The sequence below is a fragment of the Armigeres subalbatus genome, chromosome 2 (assembly GCF_024139115.2).
Source record: "Armigeres subalbatus isolate Guangzhou_Male chromosome 2, GZ_Asu_2, whole genome shotgun sequence".
NCBI lineage: Eukaryota > Metazoa > Arthropoda > Insecta > Diptera > Culicidae > Armigeres > Armigeres subalbatus.
Genome location: NC_085140.1, coordinates 43,534 through 67,541, shown reverse-complemented (window position 1 = coordinate 67,541; position 24,008 = coordinate 43,534). Strand labels below are relative to the sequence as shown.

The 24,008-nt window shown below is 40.8% G+C and overlaps 2 protein-coding genes across 2 annotated transcripts in view; one reads left to right on the top strand and one right to left on the bottom strand.

Annotated features, from left to right (window-relative positions):
• The window catches only part of LOC134217355 (tetratricopeptide repeat protein 21B-like), a 16,535-nt gene extending 6,663 nt beyond the window's left edge, over nucleotides 1-9,872 (top strand). Inside the window, exon 4 of the mRNA XM_062696091.1 lies at nucleotides 8,703-9,872. Within this exon, the coding sequence (XP_062552075.1) occupies nucleotides 8,703-9,761 (1,059 nt within the window). The 3' untranslated portion in view covers nucleotides 9,762-9,872. The remainder of the gene's footprint in view (nucleotides 1-8,702) is intronic.
• Nucleotides 9,795-23,987, bottom strand: LOC134217356 (proton-associated sugar transporter A). Its single transcript, XM_062696092.1, has 5 exons — nucleotides 23,873-23,987; nucleotides 23,039-23,813; nucleotides 10,588-11,785; nucleotides 10,226-10,531; nucleotides 9,795-10,166 (listed from the first exon to the last, which is right to left on the bottom strand). Exons 2-5 carry the CDS (start codon nucleotides 23,251-23,253, stop codon nucleotides 9,936-9,938), a joined length of 1,950 nt encoding a protein of 649 aa, XP_062552076.1. The 5' UTR covers nucleotides 23,254-23,813; nucleotides 23,873-23,987; the 3' UTR covers nucleotides 9,795-9,935.
• Nucleotides 23,988-24,008: the final 21 nt, after the last annotated feature.

Here is a 24,008-nt window from a genome sequence, read left to right as displayed (position 1 = left end):
ATTCGTATAGTTCAGATGGTATCTAGAATGGAAAATATTCATAAAATAATTATATACCCAAATTACGTTACCATGATTTGTAAGCATTCATCCGTTAGACAAAATTTATGACAGATAACAAAACAATCCAAAATTCAAGGCTACTGTGATGCTGCTATAAATTTCCCAAATTTCTGTACACAGCATATGTCATGTTTGAATCACCCCTCATTAAATTTATGGCTAGCGTAAAAAGCTGGATAAGTGTTGAAATTTTTTTCAAAAAAATCATTGTTGTTTGTGGTGTTATTTGCAAAAAACAAAAAGACCGACTTAAATTTTTAGTTTGGGGTGGCAAAATCGAGTCGAAAACGTGATAAAATTGGGACGTGATGAAATCAGGTCGAAAACGTAACCAAATCAGGGGTTGACGAAATTGGAGAGCAATCGGAAAATCGGAAGACTGCGGTGGGCTGGGCACGTAGCCAGTAATGTCGGACAGGTGAAAATGGTTCTCGACAACTATCCGACGGGAACAGCAAGGCGAGGTGCACAGCTTGCAAGGTGGATCGATCATGTTGAGAACGATTTGCGGAGTTTCCGAAGACTGCGTGGTTGGCGACGTGGAACCATAGAGCGAGCTGAATGGAGAAGACTTTTATGCACTGCACATGCCACTCTGGCCTTAGTCTGAAAATAAATAAATAAACAAAATCGGGGAGTGACAAAATCGGATCAACAATGTACAAAATTTCCACAAATAATGCAAATTTTCCATAAACAATTAAGAATTTTCCACAAATCAAAAATAAATTAGTGCTTTGAAAAGCAAAAATTGCAAAGAGGAATTTTCCATAAGAAAATCATAATGTCCCACTGAAAAAAATACAAAATTTTAGCAACAAACAATTACAAATTTTCCCCGAAATAATCAATAGAGAACTATAAAAAATAAGAAAATTTCCATGAAATAATACAAAAAAGCAATAAAATTGTTTTTGTATGTTTATGTATTGTTTTTCCGTGGAACATTTTGATTTCTTTATTGAATTTTTTTCTTTTGTAATTGCAATCTTTGCTATTAAAAGTACCAATTTATTTTTGTTTCATGGAAAATTTTGAATTGTTTATGGCAATTTTGCATTATTTGTGAAAAATCTAAATTGATTTATTGCTCATACCCTGATTTCTGTATTGGCAATTTCATAATTGTTTATGGAAACATTTTAATTTCAGGGTGGTGATCCTTGCCGAGCATAATCTAGATCTCACGTTAATTTTTCTGGTTGTTTTTCAAATTAATAACGCATCGGAAAAGGATAACCCGATCAAAGTTAATAAATAAAAATGCCTAATGAAACTACAAAAAAGCACGGGTGGTGCTTGCAAAAGTTGCCAGTGCATTTTAAAAACCGCTGAGAAATATTTTGAGCGCGAGAGGTGGTCGCATAAGTGCTCAGTGTGTATTAAAAGTCGCTGAAATATTTTAATTATTTTCAGCGGTAATGATGCTCACATAAAGGAGCGTCCACCAATTACGTAACGCTTAGAGGGAAAGGGGGGTTGAGCGAAGTGTGACGATCCATACACAAATTTTAGATGTTTCATACAAAACGTGTGTCATGTGGGGGAGGGGGGTTTGAAAATGCCCAATTTTCGCGTTACGTAATTAATGGATCTTCCCTAAGTGCTTAGTGCGTATTGAAAATCGCTGAAACTTTTTGAGCGCTAGTGGTGCTCGTAAAAATGCTCAATGCGTATTCCAAATCGCTGAAATGTTTTTAGCACGAGTGTTGCTCGTAAAGGGGCCCTCCTTAGCCGTGCGGTAAGACGGTAAGACGCGCGGCTACAAAGCAAGACCATGCTGAGGGTGGCTGGGTTCGATTCCCGGTACCGGTCTAGACAATTTTCGGATTAACGATTGCACCATGACGTCATCGGACACCATATGAGGGCAATGTTTACATTTTTTTTACCCGTGTTTAAATGGGAGTGACTTCTCATGAGGGCAATGTTTACAATTTTTTTTATATGGAGATTTTGACTCGTGCAATGGTCAATTGGAAATTGTCTCGACTTCCCTGGGCATAAAAGTATCATCGTGTTTGCCTCATGATATACGAATGCAAAAATGGTGGCCTGGCTTAGAAGCCTCGCAGTTAATAACTGTGGAAGTGCTTAATGAACACTAAGCTGTGAGGCGGCTCTGTCCCAGTGTGGGGATGTAACGCCAACAAGAAGAAGTTGCTCGTAAAAGTGCTCAGTGGGTAATCAATTAGCTGAAATATTTTGAGTGCAAGTGGTGCTTGCATAAGTGCTTAATGCGTATTTGAAATCTCTAAAATATGTTGAGCGCGAGTGATTCTCGCAAAAGTGCTCAGTATCTAAATCGCTAATACATTTTGAGCTCCAGTGGTGCTCGCAAAAGTGCTCAGTGCTTGTAAAAAAATGGTTAAATATTTTGAATCATAAGTGCTCAGTGTGTATTAAAAGTCGCTGAAATATTTTAATTATTTTCAGCGGTAATGATGCTCACATAAAGGAGCGTCCACCAATTACGTAACGCTTAGAGGGAAAGGGGGGTTGAGCGAAGTGTGACGATCCATACACAAATTTTAGATGTTTCATACAAAAAGTGTGACATGTGGGGGAGGGGGGTTTGAAAATGCCCAATTTTCGCGTTACGTAATTAATGGATCTTCCCTAAGTGCTTAGTGCGTATTGAAAATCGCAGAAACTTTTTGAGCGCTAGTGGTGCTCGTAAAAATGCTCAATGCGTATTCCAAATCGCTGAAATGTTTTTAGCACGAGTGTTGCTCGTAAAGGGGCCCTCCTTAGCCGTGCGGTAAGACGGTAAGACGCGCGGCTACAAAACAAGACCATTCTGAGGGTGGCTGGGTTCGATTCCCGGTACCGGTCTAGACAATTTTATTAACGATTGCACCATGACGTCATCGGACACCATATGAGGGCAATGTTTACATTTTTTTTACCCGTGTTTAAATGGGAGTGACTTCTCATGAGGGCAATGTTTACAATTTTTTTTATATGGAGATTTTGACTCGTGCAATGGTCAATTGGAAATTGTCTCGACTTCCCTGGGCATAAAAGTATCATCGTGTTAGCCTCATGATATACGAATGCAAAAATGGTGGCCTGGCTTAGAAGCCTCGCAGTTAATAACTGTGGAAGTGCTTAATGAACACTAAGCTGTGAGGCGGCTCTGTCCCAGTGTGGGGATGTAACGCCAACAAGAAGAAGTTGCTCGTAAAAGTGCTCAGTGGGTAATCAATTAGCTGAAATATTTTGAGTGCAAGTGGTGCTTGCATAAGTGCTTAATGCGTATTTGAAATCTCTAAAATATGTTGAGCGCGAGTGATTCTCGCAAAAGTGCTCAGTATCTAAATCGCTAATACATTTTGAGCTCCAGTGGTGCTCGCAAAAGTGCTCAGTGCTTGTAAAAAAATGGTTAAATATTTTGAATCATAAGTATTCAGTTGTATATCGCTAGATCAATTTTAGCGCGAGTGTTGCTCGCATAAGTGTTCAGCTGTTATAAAACTTTTTGAAAAGTCGTGAAAAATGAATTCCAACAAGTGCCTGAGAAAAATTCTCCATTATCCAAAGACGTTTCGTAGTCCTTCATTAGTATTTTATCTATCCCATAATAAAAAGATTACAATGTGCTTGTCATTAAAAAAAATAGCATAAGTCTATTTAAGCAGATTTGAATTACATTTTGATAGTTTCAATATAAATTGGAAGCAACTGCTGCTGAGCTCGCTGCTCTTGTGCTTGTGTTATCGATCTCACGTCTTACGTGACTCGCCATATGAAACCACGCCAACGCAGCATATTTTAAATTGAGCGTCAGTAGGCCATGGTTTACAATACGTTTGCAAAGCAACCAGTTTTTCCCCTGACACGTAAGTAATATTTTGTCCCAGACAATTACCTAACGTAGGGAGTGAGTGCTAGTAATGGACCCTTTAAAGACTAAAATTTACTTCAGTCGCTTCGCTAGAGCGAGCCTCTTGATGAATTGTGGTCTACTGCACCAGATGACAGACAACAGGTAGGGGAATGGTTCGGCACTTCATCTCATAGCTCCCACTTCCATCTCATCAAAAACAAAGACTTTTCCACTTTAACGAATGTTCCAAATCATCCGTTTAGCTTATTAATAATCAGTTATGAACGTGTATTTTGCTCTAGGTCAGCGGTTCTCAACCTGGGGTACATGTACCCCTGGGGGTACCTTTGCTTGCCCCAAGGGGTACCTCGAGCAAGAATCCGTAATGGCGGATGTATTACAATTCCAATCAGAACATACTAATAATGTTTTGATTTGATAATTGTGTATTTTTTTATTTCAAAACTTTGTCTTGTACATAATATGCATGGCGATTACTAAATCAAAGCCTATTGAATCCTGTCCTCCCAGACAAGCACAGTGTATAAAGGGCTGTGCTACAAAAGATCAAAAGGACAAAACGTTGAAAGAACAAATTTAAAAAATCTTCAATGCAATCTACCTATTCGATACAAAATATTAAATAATATGTTAACAACATGCTTCTGAACTAAAATCTAAAGTCTGAAAGTACTGAAACCTCCATTTGAGAGGCATGAAGGCTATTTTTCCGAAAAGCTTAGTTGCTTCGTGATAAAAGAATTGGAAGCATCCTTCTACGCTTCTCGGAAGCCTCTATCCAAGCAGCTCGAGGTTTCAAGAGGTTCATGAGCCTCCTTTCGAAAGATTTGGAAGCCTCCTTTCAAGAAGCCCATAAGCCTCCATTAAAAAGCCTTCTTTTAAGTGACTGAAAAGCCGACTTTCAAGTGCCTCGGAAGCGTTCTTTCAAGATTCTTACAAGCCTCCTTTTAAGAGGCTCGGAAGCTGCCTTTCAAGAGGCTCTGAAGCCTTTTTTCAAGAGACTCGGAGGCCTCGTTTCAAGTTGGAAGTCTTTTTAAAAAAAAACGACTTTCAAGAGGCACGGAAGCCTCATTTCAAGAGAGGAAGAGAAATTCTTCTTCCAAGAGGCTTCGTAGCGTACTTTCAAGACACTCAGAAGCCTTGTAAGAGGCTCGAAAGGCGCTTTCAAGAGGCTCTGTTGGCCTCCCTTTAAGATGCTCAGTGGCTTTTCTTCAAGGGGATCATAAGCCTCATATCAAGAGGCTCTGAAGCTCCTTTTCAAGGGCTCGAAAGCCGCCTTTCAAGAGGCCCAGAAGCCTCTCTTCAAGAAGCTTGGAAGCCTCCCTTAAAGAGGCTCGTAAGCTTCCCTTCAAGAGGTGCGAAATAATCTTCCAAGAACATTGGAACCGTACTTCCAAGTGGCTCGAAAGCCGCTTTCAAGAGGTTGTGAAGCCTGTCTGTGAATGCTCCCTTCAAGAGGATAGGAAGCCTCCTATCAAACGGCTCTGGAACCCCCGTTCAAGGGCTCAAAAGCCGCTAAAGGTCTCCCTTAGAAAGCTTCCCTTGGAGAGGCTCGAAATTCTTTTTAAAAAGTCTCCTTTCAAGTGGCCCGAAACCCGCCTTCCAAGTGGCGCAATAAATCCCGTTAGTTTTTAGGGTCGTTTTTCATATATCTTATCTACGCTTATTTTAATTTACAGCAAAAAAATAGGGGGTACCTCAATTAATGCAAAAGTTTGAAGGGGTACCTCTCTTGAAAAAGGTTGAAAAAGGTTGAGAACCACTGCTCTAGGTATAAAAATCCTTATGAAAATGAATTTACGAATTCTTGAATTGAATACACTTTTATTGTGGTCAGAGGGCCCACCCGGGACTTAGTTGAAACAGTCAAGGCAACAGTTGAAACTCGATGTCAACTGTGATGAAAAGAAGAACAAGTGTCAAAACAAGAGAAAAGAAGCAGCGTCTTTGCAGGTCTCGTCTCAGCATAAAACTAGCCAAAACTTCCATTTTTCCTATTAAAGCAAGCATTTTAAAATTATGTAGCTAGCATGCCTATTATGGCCACCCCGGGTCCATAATACGCAACGTGGAGTTTGTTTATATACGTATTATGGACTCCCCATTTAATTTACATGTTCCATTCCCACATGTTCCTTGTGCCTATTATGGACCCTCCCGTGTGTGCTAGTAATGGACCCTTAAGTGTAATTACATTTACATGTTAGTTAATTCAACTAATTTCCTACTTCTCAGACCATGACAAATGTATGGAACTGCTGTCCTGTTACATGAACCAACTCTATCTAACGGAAGTTTGCAGAAAATAGTCGATTCCAGCGCTTAATTTGGGGTTTTGTTCAGGGAGTCTATTATACGCACGGGGTCCATTACTAGCACTCACTCCCTATTCGGCTGATCCCTTTCCGATGGCACAAGGCCACACAGCCTACTCGTTTGGAACGCTCGTTTTTATGGAACTAACAAATGATTCTGGTACAATTTTGAAATTTGACGGCACTGTGTAGTGCAATGTCACAAAGGGGTTTAGTTCACTGTCATGTAGCGGTAGCAATCGAGAACTGAACTGAACGATTAGCTATACGCACGGAATGTTGTTTTCGACTTCTTTGGTGACATAATAGCTCAATAGCTCGGACTTCTCGGATATCAATCTGATGACGTTTTATTCATTTACTGTCCTTGGAACGAGAGCACATTGCCGAATACTACGCCCACAAGGCTGAAGAACGCGAACGTCCTGCCGTTGGGAGTCGTTGTTTATCCACGGAAGCCGAACAAAGTGTGCATGATATAGGAAGCGGCAGCAATGGCGAACGGAATTTCCTTTAATTCCAAACTTTCAAAGGTGGCAGATTTACTAACGCTGTTACCAGCTGTCCTGAGCTGTCAGTATGGCGACATCAGAGAGATGTGTAACCAGATTCGTAAACAAGATCATATTACGCAGTGCTTTTTATGGAGCAACAGCCCAGCTGATACAAGTTAACGGAAGGAACGTCCATTACCAAACAAGTTAACGGAAGGAACGTTCATTACCAAACATATAACAAATATTTTCCAGCATTCATAAATTCAAACAACGTATCTTCAACCATCTACCCGAAGTCAACGGAAGGGAAGACAGTTATCAAACGTTACCACAATCAACGCATCTTCAGCAATAGTATCGAATGCATCGACAGATCAGGAAACATTTATCACCGCCATAAACGCAACGCCTACCAGTCACGCATGCGCACCGATTGACCGATTGATTAATCAACACTTGTCGTACGCATCCAGTAATTCTCCCAAGCACCGCAGCACACGTGTGGTGTCATCACATCGGAGCGAGAACGGAAGGCGATCATAAAAGTTGTGATATTTCCTCGTTTCATTATTTTTCATTCTCTTTACAGCCCCTAGATAGCTTTAGGAGGTGCCTTACTAGAGATAGGTGTAAAGCTAAGAATTAAATAAAGTTTAAGGCATTCTCTGTAAACCAATCGATCGAATCAGTCTCGTTCTCCTTAACCTTAAACAACCGAAAAATTCTTTTGAATTTTAGAAACTTTCCCTAGTAAACTCCATTCTTCTCATCCACATAATTTACATTCCATGTTTTTGTCTACGTAGTGAATTTTGGGGCTACGTTCTCGCTCCTCTCTGACCAATATTATCAAAAAGCTCATGCGCAGGAATTTACCAAAGTGCATCTACGAAGGGCTACGAAATGGTGAGTTGACATCCAGGAAGGAACGCCTAACATTTTTTTTTTCCTGTTCGGGTGTGCCACTGCGACCAATTATTAGATCTATTGTAGCGTTACCCGTATCCTTAGTGTTTAAATGCATGTCGAATTTCTCCAGTGCTATTGAGAAGCAATGCAGTATCGGTTTCGATACAATAGTTGTTTTGTTTTCTCAAGACCACCATGACAAGGTCCCGCTATTTAGACCCTTCATAGAGAGCAATCCCATTGAAGGCGCGCCCCTTATCAATAGCAAATCAATCCTTTCTTGAGAAAACAGAACAGTAATACTGTTTTTGGCCATGCATCGGAGCCCTAGCCACATCCTTGTCTTGCTTCTAGAATATCACCAGTGAAACTCTTAAAACCCGGGATTTAGCTCTGTCTACAAGACCATTTCAAGCAAGAGAATTTGTTCAGTAATAAGAACTTCCGTGTGTTCCTCTCACTACCATTGTTCACCAGTTCAAGAAGAGTGCGTATTTAAACCCCTAACTCGATTTTTCCAGCAGTCAGTTCAGCCTAGGACCGGGTACCGAGGTTTTTAAACTATTTGCTTGAAAAGTTTTTTCCGCTGCATACAGTTTAGCCTCAAACAAGAGGAATTTGAGTCATTCAACCATCTGCAAGGTAACATTAATTATGTTTTATTTCTGAGACGGTAGCGAGCGCACTAGCCTAGTCCTGGTGTTGGGTGGGACTTTAAACAAATAGTCCTGGTGTTGGGTGGGACTTTAAACAAATTTGACCCGACTGATCGAGCGTCTGTTCACCAAGGAGGTGCGGCTCTAACAGCGTCTGTTCTGGCATACAGCAGCTGAGTATGAAATGTTATTCCCCGGCAGCTATACTTAAGATATATGCTCCTAAATCATTCATATGCACGATCGAAAATACGGCCGAAAAAAAGTTATGATACATAGAACCTGGCGTAAAAACAAATTTCTAGCTATTGATATGTATGATATTAAAGCACACACAATAAGGCTACTATACACAGAACCTGAATGTTCATTTGGATTTTGAAAAGTATTTAATCTAACTCTTTGTTTTCAGATGGACTTTGAAAGTGCTGCCTTTCATTTCTCTCAGCTACTGCTGTCGCAAGCGACGTACTGGACAGCTCTAGCTAGGCTAATAGAAGTTATGCGCCGATCGGGAACCCTACAAGATGTCGAACAATTTTTGCACCGTGCAGAAGATGAGTGCTTACGTCCGGATACTGAAGCTGGTTTGAATTATTGCAAAGGATTGAATGATTGGTATGGTGGGAATCCTAACAGCGCTCTTAGATTTTTCAACAATTGCCGTAAAGATTCCGAATGGGGTCAACAAGCAATTTACAACATGATTGAAATTTGCCTGAATCCGGATGGAGATCTTCCTAATGAAGGTGTTATAGACATTGGAGCCGATGACTTAGAAATTAAAGACTCAAGGGCGATGGCTCTTCGAACGGCCGAACGGTTGCTGAATGAACTCAAACCTCGGCCTGGTGTAATTGATAACGAGGCACTGAATCATCGCTTACTTAAAAATTTCCATTTGGTAGCATCCAGGCAAAAGCACAGCATCGATAGAGCTTTGCAGGATTTTACAGCAATCGCCACACAAGAGGAATACAAAGAACATGTAGGAGCTATCTATGGTATGGCATCGGCGTACGTTATACTGAAACAGTCGCAAAGAGCTAAAAATCAGTTGAAGCGGATCGTTAAAGTGAATTGGACATTTGAAGAAGCTGACTATCTTGAAAAATCTTGGTTATTGTTAGCTGACTTGTACGTACAAGCAGGGAAATACGAAATGTCTAATGACTTATTGAGGCGAGTTCTTGAGCACAACAAATCATGTACCAAAGCGTACGAGCTATTGGGACTCATATCCGAAAAAGAGCAAAATTTTCGAAACGCTTCAATGTACTATGATTCAGCCTGGAAATGTAGCGCCAAAGCTAAACCAAATATCGGATATAAACTGGCTTTCAACTATATGAAAATTAAACGATATGCGGAAGCAATTGACATCTGTCAACAAGTTCTAAAAATTCATCCAGACTATCCTTCAATCAAAAAAGATATTCTCGACAAGTGTAGAAATAATTTGAAAAACTAAATAATCGTTTTTGTGTATATTGAAACCAATCCGTCCATATGAACATTTTATTATAACATACATTCATATCATATAATATTATTCACGTGATAAATACATGTACCAGAATTACATATTTGTATTTTTTTCTTTCGATTTCCTTTCTAGTGTTAATGCTTGAGATGCTAATTAAAATTACAGATCAAGGTACATAATTCTAGTTGCTGAAATTGCTCCACAGAAACTAAGGAATGCAGCCACGCTGACGACTGCTGTAGTGGTTCCGCTCCAGGAAACTATCGTCCCCATACAAATAGACAATATAAACTGTGCCAGGAAAACCATACTGCTTACGATAGCAACATCGGTTCCCAATCCTCGGACGTTGATTTCTTGTTTTTCTTTGCCTTCGACGGCAACCTCAAACTGAAAAAACAGCTTAATGAATATCAACGAATGAATTAGTGAAAAACTGTATAACTTACAACACCTTCGGAATGATAGTGTGCGACTAGCAGATATGGCATGGTGAACAATGTTGAGTACATTACGCCAGCAGTCCAGCTGAAAATTATTACACCCGCTCGATGCTTAGCCAATGCCATAAACGTCATTCCACAGCAGTAAAACAGCAAACCACCAACGTAAACTTTTCGAGCTTTGAATCTCTGTATCAACTTCTCGATTATCAGTGAATAGCAAGCACATGACAGCGAATACATAGCCATTCCCCAACATCCGAACCGAACTCCTTCTTCGTAGTTGATATAGTCTTCAGTTCCATCCAGTGCCTTAAATATATAATCATTGTTAAAACTTTGATAATGAAAGGCATAATTTTGCTTACTTTTGGATTTCCCCCGAAGACCGCTTCTCCAACGAAGTCCGTGAAATATAGAGAATAGCAAACGTGAGCCATCCAACAGAACAGATTCGTTAGGCAAACCATTCGGAGCGAGTGTGGCATAAAAATAATCGATTTCAAGTATGTCCTTAGCGTAACTGTGTCATTCTTTTTATTAAACTCATTATCAGCGCTCTCTATAGACTTTTGTTTAGTGAATGAGGTTTCCGCACAGTTGTTTCCGGGAAGTTCGTCGTAATCACGATTGCCACTCGATGCCGGCATCGTATATCGCCTCGAATTGTTTTTGGGATGATGCAATCTATCTTCGTCGACGCTTCCATAAGATGCGTTATCTTTGCTCTCCAACCCGTCCTGCTCGGATAGTGATTTAGTAATCTTACATACCGGTACAGGGTCTTGCTTTTGAATTTCTTCGTCTAATATCCAAAGCGGAATCTCGCTGAAGCTCGTTATTGTGAAGAATACGCATAATATGAATATGATGGTAATTAGTGAAAATACTGCTCTTACATGACCTCCGAAGGCTTGGCCGATAGCTGTATTGTCCCAGTTTATGCCTCCTAAGGAATATCCCATGAAACCACCGAGTCCAGCCATAATGGTGAATGTTGATAATCCTCTTGCGTGATCTTCAGGAATCGTAACATCAAGTAAGTAAGCTCTAGATGGACTTTGACAAGCATCCGCATCAAAATCGAGCAGGACTGTTCCGAGTATAGTAAACAATATTCCCCAGGGATGAGTTGGTCTGGTAGACGTTGTAATTGTTTCGTTATCTTGGCTGCTCACTTCTTCTTGGGCCGAGGATCTGTGTGGAAGCATACTTTGGATCTGATTGGTTTCATTAGACATGTTCGGATACGGATCACCGAATGCATAACCAAGACTTTCTCCGTTCGGGACCAACAATAAACCTAGGAGAACTCCTACAGATAAGATAAATATGAATGGTCTACGCCTTCCAAAATTGCTTTTACAGCGATCACTCATTGAGCCCAATACTGGGGTTAGAAAGAATCCAACTAAGGGTGACAGACACCAAACAAGAGTCATATGTTGATGTTGGACGCCAATTTTCAAAAGCGTTGGCGACACAAACGCTGTCTCTGCTGCGTATGAAAATTCGATTCCCATTACTGCCGCCGATACGCGTACTAATTCCAATCTCGTTTTCTTTCTGCAATAAAATATAAATAATTTGAATTAATATCTGCATATTTTTAATTTCCGTTACATATGATTGAAGTGTGGCATGGCAAATGCTGGATAATGCGCACCGTTGGTACTTCGAGTACCTGAAGGAACAAAATAGACCCCAAGGTCTTTAGCCTCTTATTAACGATTGGTTCGACGAAGAGTGCAGACAGATTCTAGAGGAAAAGGCTGCAACTCGAGTGGAAGCGCTGCAGCAGGGGAGCTGGCAGAACATTGAACGCTATGGACGGAAACGGAGCTAGCAGACCCGTTTTTTTTTTCAGGAGGAGAAACGCCGAGGTGCGGAGTGCGATGAGTTGGGTACGTTATCAAGAAACACGCAAGCTTACCAATTTTTGGGGACGATTGTGAGGTTTAACCATAGATCATTAATTAATGGCTACGCAGTCTCATATATTTAAAACAAGATTTTCATTCGTCTCACGTTTGTTACGGTTTATTATATTTTTCTTGTAAGTGACACTCCTGAATGTTCTGTGTTTGGGCCTGAAGATAGGCAATTAAAATTATAGATAGAGGAATTCCCAGACACAGACTTGATATTGCTGGTGCCACATGGCACAAATTAATTAAGGGTGCCCAAATAGGATCTGAATCCTACACCAAATAGAGCTATGTATACAACGCTTTGCCTGTTGTAGACAAAATGCAAAACGCAATGAAAACACTTTTGCGGGATTTGACTGATGGACCAAAATCTTATAAGGAAACCTCGTCACATCTCGCAATGGGCAACACATTGGACGTTTCTCTCGGGGCACAGAGAGATCGTCGATCATTTTAATTTGTTGAATGTATTGTAAACTGTTTATATTTGTATGTATGTAAAATAATTTTATTTAATATCCACTCAAACATTTGTCACTTACAAGAAAAATATAATAAACCGTAACACGTTGTCGTCTTCAGGAAAAGCTGAATTTCAAATATCTGGGGGTTGACGACTGAAGTTTGCAACAAAATATTTACTACTTATTAAAACTGCTATCGCCGAAAAAAATCCAAGTACTAAAAATTCATCATTCCTCATGAATTGATATCTAGCTTCTGAAAAGAGTTCTGAGTAAATTATTCATATGAATACCTATGACATTTTACAACACTGATGATAAGACCCAAAACTCCTTACATAAAACATCTGTTATCATTGAACTGAGTAGAATGTCTTGAGCATGGCTTGAAACACGATCACGCTTCTGCATGGTTATAGATCTGAAGACCCGAACTCAAGAACGTTTTTCATGACCTTCAGTGTGATGGAATACAGCAAGATTGGTATCACATATCTTGACTGACAGCCATCTACCCAGCCAACACAAAGTCACATATGCTAGCAAATATGTGTTCAAGGTGAAGGCGATATAGGCGCATGTTTCCATTTGACTGCATGCAAAGTGTACGTATATGGCCTCCACTTTGTACATTTATTCGCTATGATATACGATCTTGTGTTTGCTGGGTAAAGATCTGTTGGGAAGATTTTTGACAGATAGAATGAACTTTTTAGTTACCGCTACTACATAGGCCTTACGACCTGAACTGCTGAACGTTTTGCGACCAGAATGTCACAGAATACTTTCGTAAAATCGTTTGATATAGTTGAAATCAGTAAATGACCTGAGCTCTGCTTGAAACCGGGCATACTTTCCTACATGGTTGTAGATCTGACGACCTGAACTCAAGAACGTATTGGATGCCCTAGGAGGCGTTGAAATGCTGCAAGATGGGTATCTATATCTTCATAGATATCCAATGACTTGTTGGAAAGAGTTTGATATATACATAAACTTTCCGATGGTGGTTACTGTGTAGACCTTGCAACCCAAATTTCAGAATGTTTCTCAAGTTCTAGAATTTATTATTTAGGAGCGTTGTGACATGCCAAAATTCACATTTTCCACATTAATCAACTTATATCTTTGACCTGAACAGAATGACCTGACCTTAGTTTGCAACACGCATCACGATTTTACATGATTGTATATTTGACGACCTGAACTCAAGAACGTTTTGGATGGTCTTGCATGTATTGAAATATAGGATAAAAGTTCTTACATATCTTGACAGACGTATAAGTGTCTGAGAAAGGAATTTGGATTGAAGACGAAGACAATTAAGATGCCGCCACTACATAAGCCCTACAATCTAAACTTCAGAACGTATTGCGACTTCTGAAATTCCGCTATGCGACATTAATTTTGAATTCAACAGGATGATCTGAGCTTGGTTTGAAGCACGGCATACGCTTCTTCACACGATGCTCGAATTCTAGAATATCACTTGTGGACAAGCCAAATTACTCCACATGAATCATCTGATATCTTTGAACTGAGCAGAATGACAGAATGTTAGGTGGAACGCTAAACAGCTCTAACACGACGGCCCTCCGACGAGACAGGAGGTTTGCGCAGGCCCATTAAGCCGCCTAGAAAACCAATAATTACGAACAATATAAGAGATAATGCGACTCGATATAATCGACAAAGACCTAGGCAACGAATAAAGGATCACGATTGGAAGCTTGGAACATGGAACTGCAAGTCGCTATGTTTTGCAGGTTGCGACAGGATGATCTACGATGAATTACATCCCTGCAACTTCGACGTCGTGGCGTGGCAAGAGATTTGCTGGACAGGACAGAAAGGGTGGAAAAGCGGGCATCGAGCGGCTACCTTCTACCAAAGCTGTGGCACCACCAATGAGTTGGGAACCGGCTTCATAGTGCTGGGTGAGATGCGCCATCGTGTGATATGGTGGCAGCCAATCAACGCAAGGATGTGCAAGCTAAGGATGAGGCAAGCTGAGGCCGTTTCTTCAACTACAGCATCATCAACGTGCACTGCCCACACGAAGGGTGACCCGACGACGAGAAATAAGCACAGTTGGAGCAGACATACGATGGATGCCCACTGCGGAACGTCGAAATCGTCATCGGTGACATGAACTCACAGGTAGGAAGGGAGGAAATGTATAGACGGGTCATCGGACCGGATAGTCTGCACACCGTATTGAATGACAACGGCCAACGATGCATAAACTTCGCAGCCTCCCGCGGAATGGTAGTCCGAAGCACCTTCTTTCCCCGCAAAAATATCCACAAGGCCACATGGAGATCACCTAACCAAGAAACGGAAAACCAAATCGACCACGTTATAATCGACGGTAAATTCTTCTCCGACATCACGAACGTACGCACTTACCGCAGTGCGAATATTGAATCCGACCACTACCTCGTTGCAGTATGTCTGCGCTCAAAACTCTCGACGGTGTACAACACGCGTCGAAGTCGGACTCCATGGCTTAATATTGGGCGGCTATAAGACGGTAGACTAGCCCAAGAATACGCGCAGCAGCTGGAAGTGGCACTCCCAACGGAAGAGCAGCTAGGCGCAGCGTCTCTTGAAGATGGCTGGAGAGATATTCGATCCGCCATTGGTAGCACCGCAACCGCTGCACTTGGCACGGTGCTCCCGGATCAGAGAAACGACTGGTATAATGGCGAATGTGAACAGTTAGTAGAAGAGAAGAATGCAGCATGGGCGAGATTGCTGCAACACCGCACGAGGGCGAACGAGGCACGATATAAACGGGCGCGGAACAGACAAAACTCGATTTTTCGGAGGAAAAAGCGCCAGCAGGAAGATCGAGACCGTGAAGAGACGGAGCAACTGTACCGCGCTAATAACGCACGAAAGTTCTATGCGAAGATGAACCATTCACGTAAGGGCCACGTGTCACAACCTGATCTAGGATAGGATGTGACAACTCAATTGAGACTGCCTTGTTGTTTTTTAGTCGGTTGCTCTGACGAGGTGGTCGCCAGTGCATCCAAATTAATTTGCTACAAAATCTTCCAAATATCATGTATCAAAACTTGAAGTTTTCTTTCCGTTCAATCCATTATTTATGAAAGAGAAACAAAATACTAGCAGAGAGAATTTTTTGCTAAGGGGAATATGACTTTGAGATCCAAAATGACAGAGAGGGGAGTGATAACGCTTAAAATCAACAGTTTTAAACCTTTACAACCCTTTAGATAAATTTATATGGCGTTTGCAGTTCAATATGAACTAATTTTGGCCCAAAAAACTGAAACTCAAACATTTACGAGTTTTACCTAATATCAACTTTACAAACTTGCAACACGGCCAAACTAACAACATGCTGCCCTTCGAAAAACGCGCCGCCACCAATCGAAGTAATCGATTGTCATTTTCAACCAATCAGCAACCGGTACGATTGTGACAGAAAATCGGTACGATTTTTAATGACTAATTGGCACATCCTATCCTAGAACCTGATATGTGTAAGGACATAAACGAGAACCTTCTTACGAACGAGCGTGAGGTGATCCAAAGGTGGCGGCAGCACTACGAAGAACACCTGAAAGGTGATGTGGCAGACGAAGATGGCGGTATGGTGATGGACCTGGGAGAACTCGCGCAGGACATAATTCTACCGGCTCCGGATCTCCAGGAAATCCAGGAGGAGATTGGCAGGCTGAAAAACAACAAAGCCCCCGGGGTTGACCAACTACCAGGAGAGCTATTTAAACACGGTGGTGAGGCACTGGTTATAGCGCTGCACTGGGTCATTACCAAGATTTGGGAGGAGGAAGTTTTGCCGCAGGAATGGATGGAAGGTGTCGTGTGTCCCATCTACAAAAAGGGCGATTATAGCAACTACCGCGCAATCACATTGCTGAAAGCCGCCTACAAGGTACTCTCCCGAATTTTATGCCGTCGACTAACACCAATTGCAAGGGAGTTTGAAAGGCAGTACCAGGCGGGTTTTATGGGCGAACGCTCCACCACGGACCAGGTGTTCGCCATTCGCCAAGTACTGCAGAAATGCCACAAATACAACGTGCCCACACATCATCTATTCATCGACTTCAAAGCCGCATATGATACAATCGATCGGGACCAGCTATGGCAGCTAATGCACGAACACGGATTTTCGGATAAACTGACACGGTTGATCAAAGCGACGATCGGGTGATGTGCGTAGTTCGAGTTTCAGGGGCATTCTCGAGTCCCTTCGAAACGCGTAGAGGGTTACGGCAAGGTGATGGTCTTTCGTGTCTGCTATTCAACATCGCTTTGGAAGGAGTAATACGAAGAGCAGGGATTAATACGAGTGGTACAATTTTCAATAAGTCCGTCCAGCTATTTGGCTTCGCCGACGACATAGATATTATGGCACGTAACTTTGAGAAGATGGAGGAAGCCTACATCAGACTGAAGAGGGAAGCCAAGCGGATCTAGCCAAGCGTACTAGTCATCAACACGTCGAAGACGAAGTACATGATAGGAAGAGGTTCAAGAGAAGACAATGTGAGCCACCCACCGCTAGGTTGCATCGGTGTTGACGAAATCGAGGTGGTAGAAGAATTTCTGTACTGCCGAAAATGATACCAGCTGAGAAATTCGGAGACGCATAGTGGCTGGAAATCGTACGTACTTTGGACTCCGCAAGACGCTCCGATCGAATAGAGTTCGACGCCATACCAAACTGACAATCTACAAAACGCTCATTAGTCCGGACACGAGACCTTGACGATGCTCGTGGAGGACCAACGCGCACTTGGAGTTTTTGAAAGGAAAGTGCTACATACCATATATGGTGAGGTGCAGATGGCGGACGGCACGTGGAGGAGACGAATGAACCACGAGTTGCATGAGCTGCTGGGAGACCATCCATCGTTCACACCGCGAAAGTCGGACGACTGCCGTGGGCCGGGCACGTGGCCAGAATGTCGGACAGTAACCCGGTGAAAATGGTTCTCGACAACGATACGACGGGCACAAGAAGGTGAGGTGCGCAGCGGGCACGGTGGATCGATCAGGTGGAAGATGACTTGCGGACTCTCCGTAGACTACGTGGTTGGCGACGTGTAGCCATGGACCGAGCCGAATGGAGAAGACTCTTATATACCGCACAGGCCACTTCGGCCTTAGTCTGAATAAATAATAAAAATAATAACGAAACCAATTTCATCCCATGGTGCCCATTTTTTTATTCGTATATTTATTTGGTAGGCACTCTGTGTTCTTAACCGCTACTGTGCCGTGATCTCCTGTGGTACTCTGCTGTACAGAGTCCACATAAAATATATTTTTTTAGATGTCCATAATTCGTTATTGCTGTCGTTGCCAGTCCATATTATCGTGAGTCCATTGTGTTCATTTGTCCATGTGGTGAATCCAGTGATCGTTGCTTTGTTCGGTTACCATTGATCGAAGAACGTTGGAGGAATGCCTCCGAGAAGAAAAGTTTTTGTCAGTCGTCATCAGGAAGCCGTGTCGGTGAGGTGCATTCCCCAAAACGCCACCTAAACTCCTCGGTTTTGATAATCCTATAAATTACGGTATTTTTTTTTGTTCTCCTCAAAATATTATTTATGGGCACAAAAATCCGAGGGGGAGGGAGACATAATTGTTTTTAAATATTTGTATCGTCCTTACTGTGCATTATTAAATTCATCTTAATCATAGATTGCAGATTCTACACACGACATTCTGTTTCACCTAGCTTTGCAGATGACATTTTCATTGCCGTATGCATCGATTTGTTGCACAGTCAGCCTTACAGTCAGTTGGGAAAGGAAGGGAATGTTAGTGTGTGGTTATTGTTGCTACTAGAGACCGAGAATACCTCTGCATCTCCACAATAATCACGGGAAAGAAGTTGTGTCAGTTGGGTGGGGTAATCAGTAACATAGATCGGGATTCACCATGGAAAGTGATGTGACCTATGCAACTTCTATACAACAGTATCAGCATTTTTTTAGCTTGTTCAATTGTTCATCCTTCGCGAGGATAAACAATTAATCGCTCAAAGTGAGTGATTTTTCATTTGAATTTCGGATTAAGCGTCTGCGTCATCATTTATTCATCGAAAAGAAAGTAGAAAATAAGCTGGATTTAAATCAAAAACAATGAAATATTCACGAATAAAAAAATATGAGGATAATAATAACGATCAAACTTGGAACACCCAATTAAATCGATGAATGCTTGCTGCAGCAAGTAAAATTTATTATAGAAGTGAAACTTTTTTTTGCGAACAAGATTATTCATTGCAAAGATTAATCATGCAAACGATTGAAATTGATAAAACCACAAAATTTGGTTTAATCAAGTTAGGCAAGAAAAAGTTCAATACAAAAAAACTGTAGTAGCTTTTTAAAAGTGCTTGTGAATGAAATGTGTATCTGTGGCTGGTATAAAAGGTAATTAATAAAGCCATAAAAGTTATGGTAAAAGCAGTTTTTAATGATAGGTGAATAAAACAACACATGAGTGAAATAAAGTGGTCTATCCCTGCTATGAATACATCGATGTAAAATAAAAATTTAGCGGCAAAATCTTTCTTTTAAATTAATTTGTATCAGTAGAGTAGTGTCTGTGTTGAATTGAATGGTTTGTAATTTAAAACTAAATAGAGTGGTGAAAAAAAAGTGTGATCATTGATTCACATACAGAGTCTAGAGCATTGAGGTTTTGCATTACGTTTGCTCTTTTTCTGAGATCGTGAAAAAGTCACTACAGAATAAAATCAGTAATCGTAAAGAAAGATAAACGAAATTCTTACCTCAAATACCAATCTCTACGAAGGGAATCTTACCTTGGAAGAAGGCCTACCTATCGTCTAAATGCAACTAGATCACCTCGGTGAGATCTCTTCCTCACATTTACAGTAAGACACTTCCTTCTCCTCTGGGCTAATTTTGATCGTCAGCTCCGAATTTTGTCCTTTACTCTGTCGAGCTTATGTTGTCGTCTTTGGTGGTGTTAGCAACCCAGCAGATCCACAGTTCCTGTTTCGATCGCCGTATAGTATGTTCATAGGATGTTTTTAATACATGGTATAAATTGCTTCCATAAGTCGGTGTCGAGTCGTGGAGCATTGACTCATGGAGGTTTGACTGTATCCTTTCATACCAGGCACGTACGTATAACTGAATTTTCTAACAAAACAATGAAACATAACTAATTCTGTTATAATTTTGTTATGAAAAAATGTGATAATAATTTATCAGAACTCGATTATATCAACGGTTGCTATAAATAACTGTTGTTGTTAGAATCATGTTATAATCTTGTTTTGCCTTCCTAGTCGGGGTCCTTTCTCCATACAATTTCGAATGTTCACAGAATCAATTGTAACAGAACAAATAATCTGATTAAGAATGGAGTTGCCTGCCTTAGATCTGTAGATGATTTTATTGCATAAGGTTACTGTTCCTGGAATACATTTTATGATTCCGATATTCATCTTACGAAAAAACAAAGCATTAGAAGGGAATCTTCTTATTATTAGTTTCTTATTTTTGTGATTTGGCCATGTTCCATGTGATTTGCCATGTCCCATAAAATTAAAATTATTCCTAAATAAATATATTATTTCTTAATGATAGGAACTAAAATTAGATTAGTTAAAATTCCATATGAAATTGCTCGCTTGACACACCCTCACTACGTTATATCCCCACGATACGGCTACGCGTACGCCTACGCATACGCACTGGGAGGTAGCGAAAATGATCTATGAAGAGGAGATGCAAAAAGGGAGTTTGTGAAAAGGAAACGTTCGAATTCAAGAATCCGGTTGTGAAATGTGCGAACGCTGGAGTATTGGTGAATCTGCTTTAGTGATTCTGAAACCAAGAATTATTGGGAAACGCGCTCGTGCTCCCGACAGGGATTGTAAGTGTAACACATCGGTACTCAACCTGGGGTACATGTGTCCCTGGGGGTGCCTACACTGCAGTGTAAAGAACTTGATCGCTGAAATCCAAGTGCAGAGCTAGATCCGAATCACCTCCCAGCCTGAGCTACACTGCACCAGCCTACGCTCTTAATTCTCGTGTATATATGGATGAGACAGTGTGCCATGAGCTACAAAAGCTCACATAAATAGCACCGATTCTGTGCGACGAGAGAAGCTAGCGCGCGCATAAAAAACTGAGTGAGCGTGTCTCAATGTACGTCTCTTGAGAGTCATCTCATGCGCTAGGAATGCATAGTTGGCGTTACTTAGGCGACGATATTATTGAATGAAAATGTCCCGCCCAAGCTGTTTTTCGCACCTCCGCTGTTGTTTGCAAAGGTTTGCCATAGCAAACAGCGCATGAGCTGATCGCATCGAGATGTCTCAATGCGACTCACCAATGTTAATGTGAGGTACACAAGCTTCGTGAGACTCGCGTGCGCTTAATTTTATGTGCGAGTAGCAGTTGTTGCTTAATCTCATCTTTTTTTGTACGCGTGCATGATGTCTGCTCCCAGGGTTAACTGCCCTCCACGCCGAGCGGGCAAATTATGTTTTGCGCGTAGTGTCTTAGCCGATACCCTCGAAAAACCCAGTGGCTATAATGACGGTGTGGATCATCGTAGCTCCCCTTAACTCTCATCAGGATAGGTGCCCCTGGGATGAGACAAAGGTAAGTCCATGCTCTACCGCCCATTAGTTCCTAAATGATAATTTACAATTTTTATTAGTTGTGAACACGCATGTTAGCAAATACAAGAAGCAACGAAATTGTTGCCGTATTTCTTTGTTTCGGGATGAGATAAATATACTCACCAAAAAAATATGAATATTACAGGTGATGTATTTCAATAAAACGACACAAAACCACATGACATAAACAGAATCGTATATTTTGCAATGTCAGATGATTTAAAATTACATGTCACGGAACCTAAACACAGCACACGCTGCAACGCACCTAACTCACCAGCAGTTAATGACTTGATGCAGTGAAATACTTGCTCAGTGCAAATCGTGGAACCAGTTTTACTTCGATCATCCCTCTTTCCAGAAACGGAGTTAGCTGAGTGGTAGCGTGCCGGGCTCTAACTCAGCGGACTTATGTTCGATTCTCGTTCTGATCGATCAATTTTTTTGTCAATAAAGTTGTGATGTAAAATTAAAGTACCACCATTTTACGTCAAAAATGACGCTCGTATATGTCGGTGTCACAGCACCTAAAATTACATGACAGATAGATTACATGACATATGTTTTGACAGATGGAAAACGGAACCGTTCCCCTAGTTTTCTTGCTTCCGATGGCGAATTGGATTTTATTGATCCAATAAAGCACTGCAGTGCCTATGGGTTTTTCGGTTGGGTTTTTTTTTATCTAGAGTTGAATTTCAAAACCCTGTTGCACCTAGTAGTGGCTCCAAACTAAAGACAGACCCACTCCTTCTTTATACAAATATGTAGATCTAATAGTGATTCCGATCATCAACTGATCCACTCCTGAGTTGGATTTTAGCTTTGATAGCGCCTGAGTCTGTGAAAAAAAATCTCCCTAAATTTCGGTAAAATTTTAATGATTTTTTCTGCTTTATATATTGGAACATAGGCTACAGGGGCTTACAGAAATCATAAAGAAATTTCATTTAGTTGGTGATTTTAAACTCTTTTTCCATTGTCGGGTTTACATCTGAAATGAGTATATGCTTCTCGATCCTCCCTTTTCTGTGATGGACTTCATAGTACGCCAGTTCCTTCAATTGGGTGCAAGAAACAGCCGCTATGGACAGTATGAGGTGGTAAGACGAATAAGTGAAGAACTTTCTGCAATTTTAATAATCTTTCAGGTTAATTTTCAAAAGATTCAAACGAAAATCTACAAATGCCCATGACTCTACAAGCGTCCATACATATCTTCCAACTATTCAAGATTTTCAAAGACTCTGCTATTAGAACCTTTAATACTTGAATATTTAATACCTTTAAAATCTTTAAATATTATTCATGTTAAACAAGGTTCAAATTATTCTCTAAATGCTCATTTTGATTGCCTTAGGAGCGATGCCCACGTAGCCTCTTATCAACGCTGCGTGTACGCGGCGTTGAAAATATGCTTCGTGGGAATATGGCCTTAGTATGGCCCAATAGAGATTTCGCCAAGGGCGCTGGGAGTCCACGCTACGGCTCTGATTGAACGAATCAATAAAATTCGATGTTAAACTATATGAACACAAAGATGATTTTTGAAGAACAAAATGAGAGTTAAATTGCCAATCATTATATGCACTTTATTATTGTTTGTAGTTTATTCACTGTCAATATCAGCCGTAAGCAATAGTCGTCAAATCCCATAAGTCCAACAATAAAACTCCTAATAAAAAGGAATCCAGAGACTTGCAAATTGTTTTTTTTTTTTTGCACATTCAAGTCGGATCGTACTTACCGATATATATGAGAAAAATCCACACCAGTCTCACCCCAGGACGTATTGGTGTCGATGTTATCCTGCCGCTGGTTCGATTGTCTTATGCTGTCGCGAAGATATTGAGTAAATCCACCCGATCCTTGCTCACGCCATGCATCGCGTTTCGCGCGTAATCCGTCTTTAAATTCATGAAATCGTCCTGTCCATCCTTGATAGTCGTGCAACTTATCCATGGTTATATTATATATTGGAAGTTATGTTTATCCCTTATTTGTATTTATGGTATGTTATTTTAGACGGAACACCGGAAATAGAGTTGTAGCAGAACTACTTTTTTATTCTATACATTGTCAGTAATATGCTGTACTCTCATAAATCTCAAAACCAAAAGATTTTCTAAATTTTAGAACGATGTAAATTTTTTCCATCAGCACTAATTTAATTAACGAACTAAATTTCACGGCCACATTTCGAAGTAAACCAGAGTGAATTTTACTTGGCAATCCGTTCTTTTCCAACCCAAAGTATTCATTGATAACACAAACGAAATGCAAGAAATGTTGTAACTTATATCTGATAAGATTTCCTCCAACGACAAACACTGATTCGATGGGACACTGAGCCGGGAAAAGTTTACATCCTATTGAATCGTGGGTAGGATTTAGAATGAAACTTGTGAATACAGTTCACGCTCTGTGAGGCCAGTCCGCTCCATCACACTGTGGTTCGTTGGTCACTAGAAACATTGTTGCTTCCTTACTCTCCTCTCTCGTCAACTGGTCACTGCACTGGCCTATATAGGGATGGGTTTGAATTTTCCGTTCGAGTTTACTGTCTATTTAATGTGAATACTTAGGCTGATGATAATAATCGTAGAAACACAAAAGTAAATTTTTGGGCATCAGTAGGTAGATGGTAGCGTTCACGGAAGATTCTTGGTAAAACACAATAGCTGGTATAATGAACTATCTGAAACAAATTGTTAATC